Source organism: Conger conger, chromosome 15, assembly GCF_963514075.1.
Source record: "Conger conger chromosome 15, fConCon1.1, whole genome shotgun sequence".
Classification (NCBI taxonomy): domain Eukaryota; kingdom Metazoa; phylum Chordata; class Actinopteri; order Anguilliformes; family Congridae; genus Conger; species Conger conger.
This window is the reverse complement of record NC_083774.1, coordinates 31,548,055-31,569,827: the sequence shown is the minus strand read 5'-3', so window position 1 is coordinate 31,569,827 and position 21,773 is coordinate 31,548,055. Positions and strand designations below refer to the sequence as shown.

At 44.0% G+C, this 21,773-nt stretch overlaps 1 protein-coding gene across 1 annotated transcript in view; it reads left to right on the top strand.

Moving 5' to 3' along the window:
- The first annotated feature begins 2,162 nt into the window (after positions 1 to 2,162).
- Positions 2,163 to 21,773, top strand: part of dnajc24 (DnaJ (Hsp40) homolog, subfamily C, member 24) — a 21,327-nt gene continuing 1,716 nt past the window's right edge. Inside the window, exons 1-4 of the mRNA XM_061222650.1 lie at positions 2,163 to 2,321; positions 2,750 to 2,900; positions 14,232 to 14,370; positions 20,560 to 20,628. Coding sequence (XP_061078634.1) covers positions 2,793 to 2,900; positions 14,232 to 14,370; positions 20,560 to 20,628 — 316 coding nt within the window. The 5' untranslated portion in view covers positions 2,163 to 2,321; positions 2,750 to 2,792. The remainder of the gene's footprint in view (positions 2,322 to 2,749; positions 2,901 to 14,231; positions 14,371 to 20,559; positions 20,629 to 21,773) is intronic.

The following is a 21,773-nucleotide window of genomic DNA, read 5'->3' as shown; positions in this document are numbered from 1 at the left end:
ATGAAATTTTAACAGATAATGGGTCCACTCTCAGTTTGTGATATCTGGATAATAATAATAATAATAATAATAATAATAATAATAATAATAATAATAATAATAATAATAATTATTATTATTATTATTATAATTAAATTATAATTAAATTATAATAATGTGCTTGTGTGTTGGTTACTATACTATACTATACTATACTATCCTATACTATACTATACTATACTATACTAGACTAGACTAGACTATGCAGGGGGTGGACAAAATAAGAAGCACAGCATGAAAAAGACTTAAACTTAAATCATTCAATCAAAAGGGAGCTATCCTGTACATGTTGATTGCCAATTCAATGTGTGTGTCCGTTAATCATGAAAGAGGTCTGACAACATTTGGCTACTGGAGTTCCAAACCAAGGAAGTTCAGGTACATTGGACACAAAAACTGCACAAATAATTTAATGTAAATGGTAAATTTATATAGCGCCTTAATAATGTGGTGGACGGTTGATAAGCGTTTATTCTCCTAAACAGTCAACTGAAATACGTTTCTGAAAACATTTGAGGCCAGAAATAAGCAATGCAGTTGCTGAATCTTTCATATTTCAACTGAATTGATATTTGCTCTTCAACACCTTGTTTGAAAGTTTTGTGTGCCAGGCTGCACTCTCTTGTTTTCATGAAACACACGACAGGTCGGGTCCACTCGAAAAATGCTGTCCCTACCTAAGGAAAAATTATCTTAAATCACTCGTTTTAAAGAGATTTCAGTTATTTAAGAACAAATCTTTTCATACAAGTGGTTCTTGCATGAGGCACATTATCTCCTACAAGGAAAAGAGCATAGTTGGGAGTTGTCTGAGCACAGAAATGGCAAGTATAAGCAAATGAATCATACATAACAGGCTCTAGCTCCGTTTACGCAAGACAGAGTGTATTCTCTTTGCGACCAGGATGAAGCTGGGAAGATCACCTGGCTTCATTTTGGTGACACATGCAGCCAAAACATGCCTGTACTAACCAAGGCCTTGTACAACGAGGACCACAATGGAAATAAGTCATCATGACTTTATTGTGTTTTGTTTCCTCGATAATTGTATTATTGTCGCCTATACAAGTGACAGTATGTAAAATATGTCTAATTAAATCAATCAATAAACACATGACAGCACAAAGCAAACATGAGAAAACTGGCCTGGCAAAGTTGAAGCTCACTGACAGACAGACGAGCGGACAGACAGGCGCATAAAGCATTCGCCTAGCTTAAGCCTCCAAAACTATCACCAGAAATATCACCTTAGAATTGAATCAACATCTGTAACAACAACTGTAAGTGGTGAGCTTTACAAAAGTGGTATTCGTGGTAGGGCCAGCATTTGGAAACTGCTTGTGACCAAGGCTAATGCACAAAGACACTTAGTGTACCCTGGTGTAAGTCTTCTTTTACTCTTTGAGCTGGACAGGTTTATGTTTAGAGAAACCCAAAGGCATACTTCAACCAGATCTGTTGCCAACTGTAAGTGTAAGATATGTACTGTACGAAGCAATAACAAGGGACTCATTGGGTCTTATAATTGGTCTGCCCAGTCGTATAATATAGTCGTATGATGTGCCCATATGCCAAGATGATGATGCCCAAATGCAGACTGTTCACACAAATTCTAAAATAGTTTCATGAACACCAGGATATAGTCATCAAATATTTGCAGATATACATTTCACAGCCTGTATATACGTTTATGAACCACCTCAATGTGCACAAATTAGAAATTCTAGAACACCATCAGCTGCTTGTCAACGTTCTTACCTTAAGTTTGCTGTGTGGTTGTTTGCAGTTTCCATGGAGATGGCCTTTACCCTTCTGTGTCAAGCTTTTTTCGTCCGGGTGGAACCACAGTCCGAAATCATTCGTTGGACATGTGTTTTGCCCATCTCGATAGTTTCGCTACAGAATACATAGTTTTTATTTCTTTAGACACGGATAGAACAAACTAAATCGCAATGCATTTGTTTTTTTTAATCGAACTACGTAGCTGTAGATATAAATGGATATTTCGATATATTACCACAGTTCAAGGTCTGAGATTAAGAAAAAAGTTAACTTACTCCTATGTCACGTTGAAAACGTGCAGAACCTAGCTCGTTAAAATGTGAAAATATTGGACTGTTTTTAATTCAGTACATGTTTCCGTGGGACTGTAAACAGTGTAACAAACATTTCCATGTGGTTCACCGTTCGCCCCGGCGTCAGTATTGGTAGCTAACGAAAGCAAAGTGTGGATGATTTTTTTGTTGTCTCGTATCGGTGCGGAAAGACAATGCCGATTTAAGGTTTGTGTGTTATATGTTCTTTCACTAGCGTGCGTTTGTTTATATTATATCATAAACGACAGTCGTTTCTCCACCTTGCTTGTAGTAGCAGGGTAGCTGGGTTAGTTAGCTAGCTAGCTAGCAGCATTGCGTGTTAATCTAACTTGTGAAATAGCAGAACGGTCAACATGCATTGCAGTGTGAGAAACAAGAATTGCCTGGTTACCATTGCTTTTTATTAGGTTTGCGTGTTAGCCAACACAAAGTAAAGTGGATATCTGAGTCAGGTAGCTAACTGCACTAACAACCAGCTCGTTGCCTGTTTTTACACTGTAGTCTGTAGCTGTAGTCTGACACTTATCATTGACAGCTAACGTTATTTTGGACAACATCGTCGCAAAAGCCAGCTGTGTTCTTCAAGTGTAAATCACTTTGTGTTTTTTTTACAGATCTTCTGAACTGCGTTCCATGGATGGAAGCTGAACTTTCAGTATGACGCATGAAAACATATTACATAGAGATTGGTATGCTATACTTGATGCCAGTCCTTCAGATTGCGTTCAAGAGCTGAAACAGAAGTACCAGAGATTGGTTCTGCTGGTATGTACCATGTTCCGTCTTGTTCTGTAACTAACTTGCAAACACACAAATAAAGGTGGTCATCTTGTGAGATGGGGTCAAGAAAGGTACTAAGCGCAGATTCTAACATCGCAAATAGGTCACATGACTAGTATTGGAGCTGCCAGTAATGACAGAAATCGTAATTTTAGGCGAGGGGGCGGGGGCACCAATGTTTTCCCTTCTTCTGCCTCAAGGATGGGAACAAAAACGTCATATTATGTGCTTGCTGACACATAAAATGTACAATGTGCAGCAGATAATTACTTTTACAGAAAGTGCATTTTGTGCATGACATTTGACATTGATTTGTTGAATTAATAGGTTCTCCATTACCGTGTCTTGTGCCAGGTCGCCTTTTTATTTTTCTCCTTGGATTATGATAGATCATATGATGTCTCAGTACAGGAGTTGTACAGTAATTGTCTGTACTCTGTTTTAGGAAATGTGTTAAAGCATTAAACTCTTTTCATAGACTTCAGTTAAAAACATGCAGTGCGGCTCAAAAATACAATTACATTTTTTAAAATGAATTTGCTATTTTGAATAGCAGTCTTTAAACTGGTTAGCGTTCTAAAACAAATATATGTGACACAAAGATTAATCTTTCCTATCAAATCAAATACCATTATAAGCAATTTGCTAATTCTAATATATATATATTTTTTAATTTCCAGGACAGCGCCAACAACGGTCTGAAATATCAAAGTACAAATCTTAACTTGTTACTCAAAATTAATTTATTATTTTTTTAATCTTTGACAGAGAAAGTGCAACATAAGCTGATTTCTGTAATCCACCATTTTCAGATTAATTTTAATTAAAGTTCACCTTTCAACAATAAAGCAAGCATTTTCAATCAATCAACACCAGCCATTATTATCAGGGTTTTCAAAACTGTGTTTCACAGAAAGCATTTTCAAAATGAATGAAATTCATAAACCATTGTCCCTTGCCCTTTATAAAATGGCTTCTTGTATCTTGTTCCCAGGTGAAGCAAAGACACCATCAAATATTTTAGTAGTAGCATGAATTATGGTTAATTTAATAGACTAAATTGCTATCATTCACAGAAATGAGAAACATTGCTGTCCTTCCAGAAATAAAAATACAAGAGCCCCCAAGACTCTTTAACCTTCACCCCGCTACTTCTTTCAATAAGGACTGAGGCATGCTGGGAACCTGAGTCAGCTGCAGCAGAGCTGTCAGGCAGGTTGGCTTTTAGATTTAATAATCCAGCCGTCCACTTAAATAAATAGAATTGGCTGGAGGCGAAAGTTAAACACAGAAGCGTCTCCCGGTGCCTGCCCCTTATTTAATCCTCCGAGTGCGCGAGTCCGCAGACATTAGGGGGCAGTAGCGTGATGTTAATGGCCTTGGTACGGCCCCCTCTCACTCTCCCCTTCTGTCTGAATGCCTGCACACGCCAGAGACGCGAGTAAAAAATGGTTGGCGTTGTATACGGGAGCGAGGGGGGATGATGTATTGCCGGTCCTCCGAGTGCTCCAAATTGCCAGCCCTCTTACATTGTGTCCTTGCCTTTCCGAGCTCCCATTAGCTCAAGTAAATGAATATTTTACAATGCGTGCAAAGAGACGGCAATTAAAGCGCGTAACTCAGTGGGATGGAGGGCGGACTATTAAAAAGCCCCGGCTTTTCTCTTCCGTAATGTATTTATGACAAATACCTGCGCTACTAGGGAAAGGGAGAAACCCGTGAGAGGAAGGTGCTTTGCGCTGCGTTATCTAACGCTTGAAGGCGTGAGATCACTACCGGTGAATGAAAGCAATGGGGTTCTAGAAGACGGATTTTGAACCCGCCCCCTCAAAAAAAATATTTCCGTGGCACTGCATTCCTATTGTGTATCAGTTATGGATGTGTTGCTTTAACTTCTGGAAGAACCTGTGGTTCTTGTGGAAGAACCAGTGGTTCTTGTGGAAGAACCTATGCACTTGTAAATCGCTTTGGATTAAAAGCGTCTGCCAAATGACTAAAATGTAAAATGTAAATGTATCAGTTAAGCCATGAAGCAGATACTCAGAGTTCATACACATACGATATGTGTTCAGTATTTCACTGTACTTACTTGGATGAGCACGAGACAAGTAAAGTATCTTTAATCTATTGTGGGGTGGTGTGAGTAGTTTAGCTGGCAGGTTTGCAGAAGGGAATACTATAATGACTGAACGAAAGCTACTGCTTTGCTTTAGGATACGCCAGGTGTAGCTGCTTCTCTGTGAGGCTGTTGCAGTGATATGAACTCCGGTTTGAGTTGGACAGGGCTGCTGCTCATGCTGGAGGGCACTGAGGGGGCAGACTGAAAATGCAATGTGGTCACAAATACTCTGGCAACCGTTGCAGATGGAGGTGATGTCAGTTTAGGAAAGATTCACGCAGAGGTCCGAAACCCGCCACAGATCGTGTGCATGTCGGCGGGGCAGGCACTCCGGGAGGGCTGCCCCACCAATGGGATTGCATCAGTTACGATTTGACCATGGCCCAGCGAACACGGGGCCTCCCCGGTATAGCGTTTGGCGGAACTAGACTGAGGCATGCGCCACGGCGTGTAGGCTACGCGGACTGTTAGCAGGAGGCGTTTTGCAGGAGGAGATAGGGGGAGGCGTTTCGTAGGAGGAGATAGGGGGAGGCGTTTCGCAGGAGGAGATAGGGGGAGGCGTTTCGCAGGAGGAGATAGGGGGAGGCGTTTCGCAGGAGGAGATAGGGGGAGGCGTTTCGCAGGAGGAGATAGGGGGAGGCGTTTCGCAGGAGGAGATAGGGGGAGGCGTTTCGTAGGAGGAGATAGGGGGAGGCGTTTCGAAGGAGGAGATAGGGGGAGGCGTTTCGCAGGAGGAGATAGGGGGAGGCGTTTCGCAGGAGGAGATAGGGGGAGGCGTTTTGCAGGAGGAGATAGCGGGAGGCGTTTTGCAGGAGGAGATAGGGGGAGGCGTTTCGCAGGAGGAGATAGGGGGAGGCGTTTCGCAGGAGGAGATAGGGGGAGGCGTTTCGCAGGAGGAGATAGCGGGAAGCGTTTCGCAGGAGGAGATGGGGGGGGGAGGCGTTTCGCAGGAGGAGATAGGGGGAGGCGTTTTGCAAGAAGATGGGGCCATCCTATTTTTGGGTGGGTGAGGAATAGCCCTTCAAGAGGCTTTGTGTCATGTATATATTAAAACTAATAAACTGTACACACAAAAACCTAACCTGCAGAACTCTATGGGAAAGAGACCTCACTCTAAATTCAGACATAAACTGGGATACCATATGGAAGAATATATTTCTTTCATCAAAGAGTTGTAATCATCAACTGATCCATTTTAAAATCTGTCATAGAACTTATTGGACGCCATACAGAAGATACTCTGCTAAAACTCTGCTAAAAGTACCACACGCCCAAACATTTTGTATGTTCAGAGGTGCTCTTCTGCATACCACTGTTGTAATGTTGTAATTTGCATTACTGTCACCTTCCTGTCAGCTTTGACCAATCTGGCCCTTCTCCTCTGACATACATACATACACACACATGCACAAGCAGACACGCATATGCACATACACACACACACAAGCAGACACATACACAAGCAGACACACACACACACACGTTTACTACATCTAGTCCCATGAAAGCTCGTAGATATAAATGACTCTCCCTTTTCCTAATGGTGCGTGTAGTATGTAAATACACAACGACACTGTGTAAGCACAGTTGTACCCTGTGACCTGTGTCCCTTCCCCTGGCGACGGCAGGCGAAGGGAAGGGCGCGGCCCTGATTGGGTCACTGGGGGCCGACACTGCAGTGTCATTAATTTGGCAGAATGATCAATTAATGGAGATGGGTACAGGGGAGCGTTGACAGAACACGGTGCCTAATTAGGACCCGCTGAACCGAACAGACCTTAGAGCAAGGTGTGCGGAGAAGCCGGTCTTCCACCCTGCCACAGAGGGCCGTTGCAGGCTTTGTTCCTCTCTCTCACAGGCATATGCGAAGAGCGTGCAATTCACAACATGTCAGTGAGCTTGATCCATGTTTAGTCTGGATGAGTCTGTTAAATGAGGAAGGGGCCCTGTGTCTGCTACCCACGAGTGTTAATTATCACCGATGATGAACAACATTTTGAGCCGTTGTGGTGAATTTGACACTAGGTGCGACGAGTAGCTGGAAGGCCAAATCGGTGCAGGTGCCATGTTCCTCGCAAATTGAATTGAATTTAATTAAAATGAATACTGAAAGTATTCAAAGTACATTGAAGTACATGTATTTATTCATTTATTCCCATAATTGATGTACCCTTTCAAGCTGCTTCTTATCACTGATCCAAAAAATATGATACGTTATATGTAACAAGTAACATGAATTTCTGGTTTATTCATATTTCCAAGGCTATGATTTGGTATAAAGGAATCGCTGAAAGTGCCTTTGAGGCTCTGATTCGGTATAAATGAGTCGCTGAAAGTGTCTTTCATGCTCTGATTCGGTATAAATGAGTCGCTGAAAGTGACTCTGAGGCTCTGATTCAGTATAAATGAGTCACTGAACCATTTGACTGCCAAGAAAAATGTTCGCAAAATGCAAATCATGAGCCCACTTCAGATGGCTGGATGAAGGTGATGTAGCTAATTTATCTTTTTCAGATGTACAGATGTACAGATGTACATGTGTATCATCCAGTATACCAGTATGCCTGGGCTAGCAAAAACTGGGCTAGGCAGGTTCGCCTGCTTGGTAGCCAGGATTACCAACTGGGCATATTTGTCCACCTCTGCTTCGGCATATGGCATGATCTTATTCAGATATCAGGCCGGTCAACAAAACGGGAAAATTAAACCTTCTTTTCAAAGGTCTTTGCTGATTGTATCTCCAACATTATCATTTGTGACAGCAGACAGTTTGAGGGTTTGGCCGCTAGTCTAATCCCAGCATGTATGCTTGGTGGAAATGGTTATTATGGGAAAGTGTGTTAGTCTGAGTAAAATCATGAACCATTTGAAGTTCTTCTACTACTGTAAATATGTACAAAAACAAATGTTTTCTGTGGGTAAATAGTAGACTTTGCTTCGCTGGGGGGAAAACATGGCAGACAATCTTGATTTATGTATTTTTGATACTAAAAGATTAATGTCATTGTTCTACAATCACTTATAATAATAAGAATGTATAAAAACAGACTAACATGTTGTGCAAAAGTAGATAGCTAACAATTAAGTTAAATATTTTATGGCACCCTGGGAAATAAGCTTTTGCTCAGAATAGCCTAGCAGGCAATGCAATTCCAAAGTTTCCCGGCAGACGTTTCTTACATTTCAAAATAATTAGATTATTCACATTTCAAACAATTAGCTAAATACCAGAAGTTATCTAAATAGTTGGTGACCTAACAATCCTGATTGGATACGGAGGCATGGATTAGAATTTTGTTTGTAAAATGGTCTTTGTCCACCGCAGAGAAATTATGTTGTGATGGAGTGACAGATCAAAGAATGCCGTCAGCTGGTTAAAAGTCTCATCCTGTTTTTTTGTCTTCTTGTCTTGTCAATCTGCACTTTAAAATATAACAGTACTGTAACTTTGAAGAAATAATTTGGACATCATTCAGCATATTGGATTACCTAGCAAGTAACTATATTTTAATCGCATAAGGAAATAAATGGAAACCAGTGGCTGCCTGGAAGGTAAATAAATTCAGCAATGTGAAAAGTGGTTTTGTAGCAATGTAATGTAGGCTACACAAAATGTCTAGTGAATGGGCTTTATCCAAAGTACTGGTATGATCATGTTTCAGAACAACACACACAACTGAAAAAGGCAACGCAACTAGGCTACTTAAAAAATCCCTCTCCAATTAGACATGAATTATAAATTTATGTTATTCATGGGCGACATTGGCTCAGGCGGTAAGAGTAGTCGGAGGCGTCTCCCTGAGCAAGACGCCTAACCCCAATTGCTCCTGACGAGCTGGTTGGTGCCTTTGCCTGGCATGGCAGCCAATCGCCATTGGTGTGTGAGTATGTGTACGAGTGGGTGAATGAGAAGCATCAATTGTACAGCGCTTTGGATAAATTCCAACCATTTGCCATTTACCATTTAGTCAAAACGCGACTATTCACGTAGCAGTGCACAAAGTGTGTCCAGCGAGTGATAAGCCTCAAAACTGGCACATGAGCACAAATTAACGCTGCCGCCTCTGGTCTGAAGTCATTTAAGAAAAGCAAGTGTAAGTTTATACTGCTATTTTAGTGGACTGGGTGTTTTTTCCCCCACGTGATTGCAGCTACATGAAAAAGCCGAATACAAATAATATTGAAGAAATTAGGGAGGAACAAATATTCATATACAACCTATAATTTGTGCATTGCCGAATATCATATTTGGATTCGGGAATATCTCAAGTAGCTAGGAATGTTTATGTAAGGGGTGTAGTCGTGACGTTTGCGGGTAAACTTCTCAGTATAGTGCCTTACTCCACAGGCCACTTTATACGTGTTCCCAGCGTTACCAAGCAAGGGAGGGTCTCAGCTAGCAGGCCAGGCCCACCACCATACACTCTCTTGATTGGGCCTCTGTGGTCAGCTGCTAAGGCAGTGCAGTCCCAGGGTACAGTGGGCCGGCAGGTCAGCCAGCGGACTGCAGAGTGATAGTCGTTGGTTGCCGTTTCAGCACTTTGTTAGAGACGTGTCCTTGTGTGCCCCCTTACGAGTTGATGGAGGACGTTGAAATAATGAGACAGGCCTACAGATATGATTAGCTGTTTGAGATCGGGAGGATGAAGGAAAAACAGTAGGGGAAACGCCAGAGCTATAAGAGCAACATTTTAATCCAGTCGTGCGTAAAATAAAGTTGCTCTACAGTAGAAAAGAAGAGCTGAAGGAATGGAGATGTCATAGGAATCATATGAATGAAATCAGTGAAAATATATTCCCTTGTAAATGCCGTACAGAAAGAAAACGCAGACAGCTGTCCCCCTGAATGAATGCTATTTTGAACAGGCTAATGATGCAGAACAAATGGAACACGCATATTTTTATTTTTCGTCGACAAACTGACAATAAAGTCATGCACTAAAGTGGAACAGACCTTTATGGTTTCCCTGGCAACTTTGTAACTGAAGATTGACTCTGCTTCTTCATAGCGCTTTATTTTTACATCTTCTACACATTTTATTAGGTATCCCATGTAGGACTGGGTAGGACCTCCCTTTGCCCGCAAAACTACCTGAATTCTCCGTGGCGTGGATTCAGTTCAGGTGCTGGAAACATTCATTTGAGATTCTGGTCCATGTTGACATGATGGCATCACATAGGTACTGTAGAGCTGTGGGCTGCACGTTTATGCTGCGAATCTCCCGTTCCACCACATCCCAAAGATGCTCTGTTGGATTGAGATCTGGTGACTGTGGAGGCCATTGGACTCATTGTTATGTTTGTAGAACAAGCATGAGATGGTGTGTGCTTTGTGACTTGGTGCGTTGTCCTGCTGGAAGTCGCCATCAGAAGATGGGTAGACTGCGGCCATAAAGGGATGCACATGGTCAGCAACAATACTCAAGTAGGCTGTGGCATTTAAACCATGCTCAATTTGTATTATGGAGCCTAATGTGTGCGAAGAAAACATTCTCCCACCATTATACTACCACCGCCAGCCTGAACCATTATACTACCATCACCTGCCTGAACCTCTAACACGAGGCAGGCTGGATCCATGGATTCATGCCGTTTATGTCAAACTCTGACCCTACCATCTGTGTGTCGCAGCAGAACTTGAGATTTGTGAGACCAGGTGACAATTTTCCAAACTTCAACAGTCCAGCTTTGGTGAACCTGTGCCTGTTGTAGCCTCCGTTTCCTGTTCTTAGCGGATAGGAGTGGAACCAGGTGTGGTCTGCTTCTGCTGTTGCACATCCACTTCAAAGTTTGATGTGTTTTGTGTTCAGAGATGCTCTTCTACATACCACTGTTGTACTGTGTGGTTATTTCAGGTACTGTCGCCTTCCTGTCAGCTTTGACCAGTCTGGTCATTCTCCTCTGACTTCTATCGTTAACAAGGTGTTTTTGCCCACAGAACAGTTTTTGCACCATGTTACATGTGTCACTCACATAAAACTCCTGGAAAATATTGTGTTAAAAAGGGTAAGAACCCAGCTAGAAATTTTCAATGTGTTTAATACCCCCAAACCTTGTGTATGTAAGTCCAAGAAATGCATTACATGGCCCAACTGTTTTGTGTCCAACAGTAGGTCTCCGATGACGGGCAGTGTTGGACCAACCTTTCCATGTTGTCCAAACTTTGTTGAATGGCTCAGCTGGTTAGGACACATGGCGGGAGCACAGTTTAGCCTCTGCTGTGGCTGGGTCACGTCATTCCAGAGTACAGAGCTGTGAGGCTTTCATCCTGCTGGGGTGGGGTGTTACTCGGGGTTCCCCTGGTTACCACTTTATTAGCTGCTCCCAGCAGTGTGGCAGCACCCACAGGCCGCCCGTCAGTTGTCACCCAAAGGCGGCCCGTCAGTTATCACCCAGAGGCAGCCCGTCAGTTATCACCCAGAGGCAGCCCGTCAGTTATCACCCACAGGCAGCCCGTCAGTTGTCACCCAGCGGCCGCCCTTCAGTTATCACCCAGAGGCAGCCCGTCAGTTATCACCCACAGGCAGCCCGTCAGTTGTCACCCAGAGGCAGCCCGTCAGTTATCAACCAGGGGCCGCCTGTCAGTTATCACCCAGGTTTTGTTATATTTTCAGAAAACACAAAATAAATTTGTGAAAGAAACCAATTTTTAAATTAATTTTTTAAGTGTGCTTTCAAATAAATTCAAGATATTACATTGTTTATTTAACAATAGCAGCAATTTATGTGTGCAATAATATAATTTCCCCAAATTTTTGATTGTGCAATATAGGTCATTACGCAACGTCTACTCCTCTTCATCAGGGGCATGAATTCTTTGGGAGGGCCCTGTAGTTGTGCATTGCCCCATGCTGGTTAAGCCAAGAGATTTCAGTCACATTTCCCAGTGCTTTCAGCATTGATCAGTTAAAGGCAACACTAAAACGAAATCTGTGCTTCAGGAATCAATGTAATCTCCCCTCTCTCTGTAGCATATTCACAGAGAACCTCTTAAATAAATTGAATCAATGGTCTGATATCAAAGGCGTGTTAAGTAGTTGAAGAACTTCTTGTTGGTTTTTAATTAAAAGGTTGACAGGCGATTGAAGTAAATGCCGCTGGTAAGATGTGTGCAGTGTTTGTGATTTTCAAGGTGACACCTCTGTGGAACCACAGACAGTTTCTGAAAATTGAATAGAATTATTAATATGCCTTTTGTGTGTTCCTATCCAAGGCATGGCATGACAGTGGAGTTTAATATTACAATGAAATCACCATTAGCAAAGTAAGAATCATCTCACTTAGGCCTTCATACAAGTACATACAAGGTTTTTTGACGGATTATCTACCTACCATCTGATTTTTAGCTTTTTCTAAACATTTTCCCTGCTTAACAAAAATAGAAAATCTGTTTTTATTATTTATTATTTATTATTGATGTTTTTACCTGCACAATGTGAAGAATGCAAGAGGCCTTGCCCCCCCAGCACACACAGACACACACACACACACACATACACTTACACACAGACGCTCACACACATACACACAGACATTAACAGACACACACACACACAGACGCACAGACAGACAGACACTCACTCACACCCCCATACATGCGTACTCACTCACTCACTGACACACACACTCACACACACACAGACATGCACACAGACACATACACACATACACAGACACATACACACACACACACCACATACACACACACACACACACACACACACACAGAAACACTCACAGACGCAGAGACACAGACGCTCACTCACTCACACACACATATATGCGTGCGTACTCACTCACACAGACGCATAGACACAGACGCTCACTCACTCACTCACTCACTCACACACATGCATGCATACTCACACACTCGCGCACACGTACACAGGTGCACACACACAGGCGCACAGACACACACACACACACACACACACACACACAGACTGTCTTTGCTGGAATTGCTGATAAACTATTTTTAATGGACTGGAAAGACCGTGGCATCAACAGACAAACAAAGCAGAAACATGTGCCTGGCCTGCTTTCACCCGTAAGAGTCTGTTAGATTCCCTCAATCAGGACATGGGGTTGGGTTCAGGCTTTAGTTTCCCATCTTATCTCTCATCCCCTTTGTCTGCCCATTTCAATAAAACACAAAAAAACACATCTGACTACTACCCCCCCCCCCCATTCAATTTTAATTTAGCTTCAATTTGGTTTGTTTTAATGTTGTGTTATAATGAAAAATGTCATTTCACCATACAGTAATTAGCCTTCCTGGGAATGTTGGTTATTGTAGTCCAGTATCAAGCCATGCATCATTACTTGACTTGAATGCAGTTTAGTTTCTGAACTACACTGACCAATACTAAATACAACTCTGCTTGCCAGTGGCAGATGATACTCAAGTCCAGCTAAATGCTTGTTAGAAAGGAGCCTTCCACCATCCCTGGGGCGACTCTCAAGCCCATCGAGAGAGGGGAGATTGCCAGGGCGATGCTTCGAGAGGCGCAGAACCTGCGGGAGGAAATTAGAGCAGTTTTGCGGGGCCAGGAAATGCAACCGAACAGGAGTGTCAGAGTCCACAGCTAGCAGGATCCCTCCCGGGGCCATTGCTAGCCAGAAAAACGCCACTTCCACACGAATACTCATCAAAGGGGATGACATAATCCCATTCAGTGTGGATGGCACCCTATCACTCTTTGGTTAGTTTTTTTCCCCCTTCAGAAGAAGTAGAACAATTTGAAAAAGTAGGCTTTGCAAAAACAGTAATGCAAATTTACGAACGGTCAGAGCATGATTCGGAGCCATTTGTTTTGGTTATTGCTTTGGGTTTTTACTGTTTAACGGCCCTCTTCATGCTCCTGGAGCAGGCTGGGACATTGGGTTTTTACCTGCTATGATGTTATTGGTCTGGGTTTTGCCTGTCAGGTCTCCACATTACCATTTTTTTAAAAACCTATTTTTGTTCTTTATGCTTTTGAACACCCCCCACCACCAGCCCTTTAACCTTCCACCAAAACACACACACACACACACACAGACACACACACATATAACACACAGGCCTTATCTTTCCCTGTCTGAACCCCAGCATACGGCAGTGCTGCTGGTGAATAACGACTGTTGTTGTTTTGGACCCGCCCCTCTCTGTGGCTGACAGTGAATAATAATGATTGTTGTTGCATTTTGATTGGCAGTATCACCCGGACAAGCAGGGCCCCGGCGCGGCGGCGGGGGAAGTGGAGCAGCGCTTGCAGAGGTTCATTGAAGTCGACCAGGCGTGGAAGATCCTGAGCAACCCGGAGACCAAGACAGCCTATGACCTCCAGCGCCGCGGTAGGATCTGCCACACCACTCCACTGGGCTCTAACGCTCTCTCTCTCTCTCTCTCTCTCGCTCTCTCTCTCGCTCACTCTCTTTCTGTATCGCACTCTCTCTCTCTCTATCTCTCTCTCTCGCTCTCTCTCTCCCTCTCTCTCCCTCCCTCTCTCGCTCACTCTCTTTCTGTATCGCACTCTCTCTCTCTCTATCTCTCTCTCGCTCTCTCGCTCTCTCTCTCGCTCACTCTCTTTCTGTATCGCACTCTCTCTCTATCTCTCTCTCTCGCTCTCTCTCTCCCTCTCTCTCCCTCCCTCTCTCGCTCACTCTCTTTCTGTATCACACTCTCTCTCTTGCTTGCTCGCTCTCATAGTCTCTCTCTTTTCCCCGTTTTCATTTTTGCTGCTGCATTAAAATGCCCAAACTCACTAAAATACACAAAAAGGCACACCAAACACACTAAAACATACAAAAAATACAGAGTCGCACAAAGCACACATAAATGAATTAAATCCCCCCCCCACCTCGGGAGGGAAGTGCCCGGGGGAGGGGGGAGGGGGGAACGTGGACGGGGTGAGGTGAATATAGGTCAGGCCTGTCACGCGCGGGCCAGCTACGCCAAACGATAGGCCGCCACTCTTCCCCGCTCGCCTGAGGAAAGAGTCCCTCAGACCTCCATTAAGACCTTCGATAAATGTACATTCGGGCCCCGTACGCCATTAATGAGAGCGTCTAACAGTGGATGGCCTGTGGGGGAGAAACGCTCAGCAGCTCTGTGTAAACCCCCCCAATCCTAGTAGCAGTGGCCGCTATTGACTTCGCCCTCCATTGGTCACACAAGCGAGGCTCTCCTTTCACAACCTCTCCATAGCACCAGCCCGCCATCTTCCTGACCCCGTCTTTCCCTTCCATTGGTGGATTTTGTTTACGCCGTAGCTGAGGGTGAAGGGACTTGTTTTCAGCCACTGGCTCCCCCAAATTTAGGCCAGTACCTCTGTTTTACCTCTAGGTGGCTAAAACACACATCGGAAGAATGTAGCTAGAGTGTAGCTACACTCCCATTTTATTAATCCAGTTCCTGTCCGATTGAGGATACCAACATGTAAAAATCTCCAGGTATGGTTTAGGGATTGGCACCAGTTAACCAAAATGGACACTTGACAGAAATGGCCAAGGCTTAACCAGCTAACTTTTATTTATGTTTTTTATATATAAAATCCTGCAGTATAGTGGTAGCTATAAGTAATTTTTTTTTTTAAACGTTTATAAAAATGTTTTTTAAGTTATATATTTTGATGGGAGTTGTGGGTAGCCTACAGCAGTGGGGTTGCAGAATTAGCCAAATTAACATGATTGCGGCACGACTGACTCCAAAGTGCTGCGGAGTAGGCTATGGAAAGCAACAGTTTGAAGACTTTAAAAACTGGTGTTAATATATCGCATCAAACTTAGGTTCAACAACTGTGTGATGTAATGCGCAACAAAAGCACCATGACAAATCTCTCGATGAAGGAATACAATCATGATCCTCTAAACAGAAGTTAAACATGAGTGCGATTCAACCAGGAAGAAGCGCAGCACAGCACTTGTATAATTTCTAAGGACGTGCTGCCTCTTAGAAGCTAAACAAAGGCTTTCTTGAACCCATGGAATTGTTCGAGCCATGGGTTCTATCTTTCACGTTACTTGCTCATTTTAAATCTGATTAGAATCATAAATGTCAGTTATTTTATTACCTTTAAAACTAAATTAAACAAAAGAACAGCATGAGAGGTTTTGAGGGGTCTTGCATTACCAGTGTGTGGGGGGAGTCAGAGAGGTCTGCATTACCAGTGTGTGAGAGGAGTCAGAGAGGTCTGCATTACCAGTGTGTGAGGGGAGTCAGAGAGGTCTGCCATTACCAGTGTGTGAGGTGAGTCAGAGAGGTCTGCATTACCAGTGTGTGAGGAGTCAGAGAGGTCTGCATTACCAGTGTGTGAGGAGTCAGAGAGGTCTGCATTACCAGTGTGTGAGGGGAGTCAGAGAGGTCTGCATTACCAGTGTGTGAGGAGTCAGAGAGGTCTGCATTACCAGTGTGTGAGGAGTCAGAGAGGTCTGCATTACCAGTGTGTGAGGAGTCGGAGAGGTCTGCATTACCAGTGTGTGAGGAGTCAGAGAGGTCTGCATTACCAGTGTGTGAGGAGTCAGAGAGGTCTGCCATTACCAGTGTGTGTGGGGAGTCAGAGAGGTCTGCATTACCAGTGTGTGAGGAGTCAGAGAGGTCTGCCATTACCAGTGTGTGTGGGGAGTCAGAGAGGTCTGCATTACCAGTGTGTGAGGGGAGTCAGAGAGGTCTGCATCACCAGTGTGTGAGGAGTCAGAGAGGTCTGGCATAACCAGTGTGTGAGGGGAGTCAGAGAGGTCTGGCATAACCAGTGTGTGAGGGGAGTCAGAGAGGTCTGGCATTACCAGTGTGTGAGGGGAGTCAGAGAGGTCTGGCATTACCAGTGTGTGTGGGGAGTCAGAGAGGTCCAAAATAAAGTTAGAAAATGCAATTCAATTTCTCACTACAGTAAAAAAAAAAAAAAAAAAAAAGATAAAAAGGTACGACCCCTAGCAGTATCGGTTACACAGTTAACCCTTTAAAAAAATGGGATGGTTTTTGTCACAACCTGAGGTTCTATGGAAATATATAAATATACAGTGGGTTCTGTGGAAATATTGAAATATCGAGAGCGTTCTCTGGGAATATATGAACATCGAGGGGATTTTTGGGCGGAAATATATAAATATTCAGAGGGTGCTATGGAAATGTAGAAATGCATGCATGGGGCTCTGTGTAGTATAGACAGGGCTCTGTAGAAATGTAGAGATACAGATGGTTCCGTGCAAGGTTGTCCTGATAGTTGTTTGATGGTATTCTGCAGGTCCCTGGAAAGGGGCTGGGGCAGTTTGGAGATTTTAAGCCGCTCAGTCGCAGGGTCCTTTGGAGAGGTGCGATCACCCGCCCCAGCGGGTCTCTGATCTGACAGTCTGGACAATGGCCTGGCGTGGCCCAATGGAGAGGCTCCATTCCAGCCCCTGGGGCCTCCACCCTCCAGGATTTCTTACACCTTGGAGCAGATGTTTCAGCAGGGACGCCACTCCAGGGTCTGTCAGCTCGCTATTATTGAGCAGCCAGGCTCCTCTTTCAAGGCCTGGGAAACCGCCGCCTTTTCCTTTAGACCTCGCCAGTTATTGACCTGCTTGTGCTGGGCAGATTGTGTGTAGTACACATCCGCTCAAACATCTAAAGAAGGTGGACATGTGGATAATAAGTATCGATTGTATATTGAAGGGGAATCCAAGGTGCACAGTGAATATGTAATTAAATTTGGTCCGACCAATCCTGAATGAAGTGGTGAGTAAGCAATTTAAATTGAAAATCTGCACAAGGGTTTGGTTGAAAACACAAAACCTAGCTGTCTTTTAATACACAGTGTTGGCTTGGAAACGTTTTTGAACAAAAGCATGTTATTTTGAAGGGGAAGAGTTCAGGTTAATATGAACTGGATACCCACCGCCTCAGCTTCTCCAGAACAAGCTGTGCTTTAAATGCTAAACGAAAAAACTGAAATGGAAGGGGTGAATCGGTTGTCGATGGACTGCAGTGTAGGCGTGTGAGAAACTTTTAGCGGCTACTCTCATTATTCCAGAGGTTTGTCTCGCCTAATTTGCAGACGCCTACCTCTCGTCGACACGTTCTGTTATTTGAATTCCCCCCCCCCCCCCCTTCCTTGGGAAGACTCGCGGGAGAGCAGCTGGTGAAGATCTTCTCGGGAAGCAGGAGCGCGGCAACGGCGTGGCCACGAGAGAGCAGGCTCAGGCCACCCTCTTTTCTAATTAAAGACACGCACGTTAAAAAGCAGGAACCCAACGTGCTAATTACTGTTTCTGCACAAAGGCAGGAAGAAACGGCTGCCTATGACGATGGGAAAGTGTTACATTTCACCTTCTTAAGATCCTCCAGTGTATGCTATTGTTGGGGTTTATTTTCGAGGAAGTCAAAGGAAGACCGTGTCTTTGTGTTTAGCAAAGGACATATACCCCAGCCCGCACCACCCAAACCCCATCCACTGAACCAGCCCGCACCACCCAAACCCCAGGCACTGAACCAGCCAGCACCACCCAAACCCCAGCCACTGAACCAGCCCGCACCACCCAAACCCCAGGCACTGAACCAGCCAGCACCACCCAAACCCCAGCCACTGAACCAGCCGGCACCACCCAAACCCCAGCCACTGAACCAGCCAGCACCACCCAAACCCCAGCCACTGAACCAGCCAGCACCACCCAAACCCCAGCCACTGAACCAGCCCAAACCACCCAAACCCCAGCCACTGGACCAGCCAGCACCACCCAAACCCCAGCCACTGGACCAGCCCACACTGCCCTGGCCTCTTCCACAGCCACATAGCTCGTCTATCTGAGCATTTCCACTGAGCCTCAACCTTTGGCAAAACCTGAATTTTGTGATCAGAAGTTTGGTGCTAAGCCATTAAGTGCTTTATGAACAAGTAAAAGAACCATAAAATGTATTCTAAAACGGAGGGAGCCAGTGGAATGCAGACAAGACGGGGGTAAATGTGGTCGCATTTCTTGGTTTTAGTTAGAATTCTGGCTGCAGCATGAAATCAGACCAAAGAACAATGTTGCTGGGTAAAAATATAAATGAAGAGACCCATACATCACAGGGGGAGAGAGAAGCCAGTCTACCATATATGCTTGTGCAATCTCCAACTTTGAGAGCTAATTATTTTTAAAAAGGTGACACGCAGGTTAAAACAATCTGTCTTAACCAGGGTTTTTGATCCAGGGACCCCACCCCGGGTCACGGCATCTATGGGATGTGGGAGTTCTATCTATGGGAGTTCTATTTAGAAATATTTGCCTAAATGTATCTCAAGTTGCACATCAAATCTGGCCAGGGATCCCCTACAGTACTGCCAATGACCTCCAGGGGGCAGCTGACCCCCTGCTGGGGGTTTATACTGTTGAGGACTGACGTTGGAATGTCCAAGCAACCTCAGCGAACAGCCCCCGACTAAAGACACAGGGGGAGGTGCCAAAGGGGACAAATTACACATTTTAAACGTGCTCCTCTAACTGCTCGCCTAAATTCCCGGAAAGAGGGCGTGGCGGGGTGAGTGCTTCGTAGAGGTCACTTTGGTTTGGCGAAGGAAAAGGGGTCTGTTTCACGGCAAGAGGTTCGTTACCCTGACATTTTGACTGGCGATAGCCCTTGATTACAGGTCACAGGGCCGCCCCGCCACAGAACAGCCCTGCTAATTCAGCAGACGCTTCCCTTCACCAGGCGCTTATAAATACCGCACAGCTAAATGGGAAAACGTTAACATGTTCAGTTGCCATGGCAGCCCATGAAATATCAACAGGCTAAAAGCTGTTTTACTACCAGAGGAAAAGTAAACTTTAAATAAAAAAAAACAGCGTATTCTGAGACGGGGGTTCTTTTTCTCTGCTTTGTTTGGGTTTCGCCGAAGCCGCCCTCCCTCATTGGTTCTCAGCTGGGGCCCTTCTGTGGGACCCCTCCGAAACGCAATAGTGTTTTAATTATACGAACACCTCCCAGACCTCTAATTATATCAGGCTCCCAATCACAATTATTAACAGGAAATGAAACCTTCAGCACTCTATTCCGGCAGGAGTTCACAACATCAGTACTAAGCAGTTCACACCTCTCTAACAATTAGCATGCGTGTACATTTAGTACCCTTTATCCCAGTATGAGCAGTCCTTATACAACAGATTTACATGGAAACGGCGCAGTCTGTCGAGGATTACACCCCCAAAGATCGTCTAGTTAACAGTCCTAACAAAGAGCTTTTTTTGAACTTATTCATTCATGTCTATTCATGTAAAATGTTATGTACATTTTATTAAGATTAAAATAATGGAAAATGGCCATTTATGGAATTACTGAATACTGAATTACAATACTTTATTGTATCAATTTGGCAGTTGGCCGAGGCGTGTTTTGTTGCTGTTGATTTAGTATAGCAACCTGACCAGAAATGTCCTCCCTTTCCGACTCCCTAACTGATAAATGTGTGCAAAGTTTGCCAGGAACCCAGAGATAAATGCAAACTGTATGTTTGCCTGTGAAGTCGACAGATTGTTGAAAATGACTCCAGGACCGCGCCACTCATCATCCCCCATGTCCCATTGCAGCCCAGGAGCTGAAGCAGAACTGGCCTGTCGATGCCCACATCTCTCTGGACGACATGGACTGGGATGATGGTGAGAACCTTCCAAGGCTCCAGTCACTCACTGAGTCCTGCCGCGGGGACCTCCTGTGATCCTCCTGTGATCCTCCTGTGATCCTCCTGTGATCCTCCCGTGATCCTCCCGTAGCACCGCTGAAATAAGTAGCACCCACTCCCACTCCGACCTCGCTGTGAGATCACAGAGGCACACATTAGGGCTGCGTGGTATGAGGGAGATATCTGATGCGTTGTTGAATATTGCGATGACGATATGACTTGCGATAAATAAACAAATATTGAAGTGTGTCTTATAATACATCAATTTTAGTAAATACTCAGTTCAGGTAGTCTTTTACAGTGTTTTATTTTGCACATCAACAATAAATATATAATATTTTGTGTTGTGTCCAAAAACACCATTAACAGGTGTGGCATCACATACATATCTTGAAGCATTGCATGGTGATATTTTTTTGCATTGTGAGAATTTGACTCATTTTACAATTGGAAATCTGACAGTGGAAAATGGCAGAAAGTGAACAATGTGAAATAGTGTCCTTAAATAGTGTTACAGTGATGACACTTTTTTTTTAATCCAGCCCAACAGTTTATTTTTCCATGGGTTCCCTCGGTAGATCGGTTTGATTCCTTCCGTATATAAGGTCTGTTAACTCAATGCCGGGATCAGACTACACAAATTAAGCCAGATTTTGAAACTATTTTGTCACCACCGACAAATTTCCAGTCGGCCCCTAAAATGAATGTTGGGAAACAACAAATGTCTTTACACCTTTAGTGTGACATAATTGAAGATCAGCGATGTCCCAAAACACCCCGAGGAAAAGTCTAGCGTGTCAGAATTTTTGTTGTTGTTTTCATGCCCAGTTTGACACTCCTGACGACGTATAATAGGATGACAGACAGTTATAGTGACTGTAAAACCACCTGATATTAAAACATCTTTGTATCTTCATTGAACCTACCAGAGTATACAATTACCAAAACCTAATCTTTTTTCCCATCCACGAGACCTTGTTTAAATACAGCGAACCTGGTAGCTAGCTACATGTACGTAATGTTCATGACATGTTAACATATTCGTTTAAAAGAAGTTCTCAAAGTTCTCTTTGAAGGATAGACAGATGGTACTATCCTCTTTGTGACACTCAGGAATGGGTC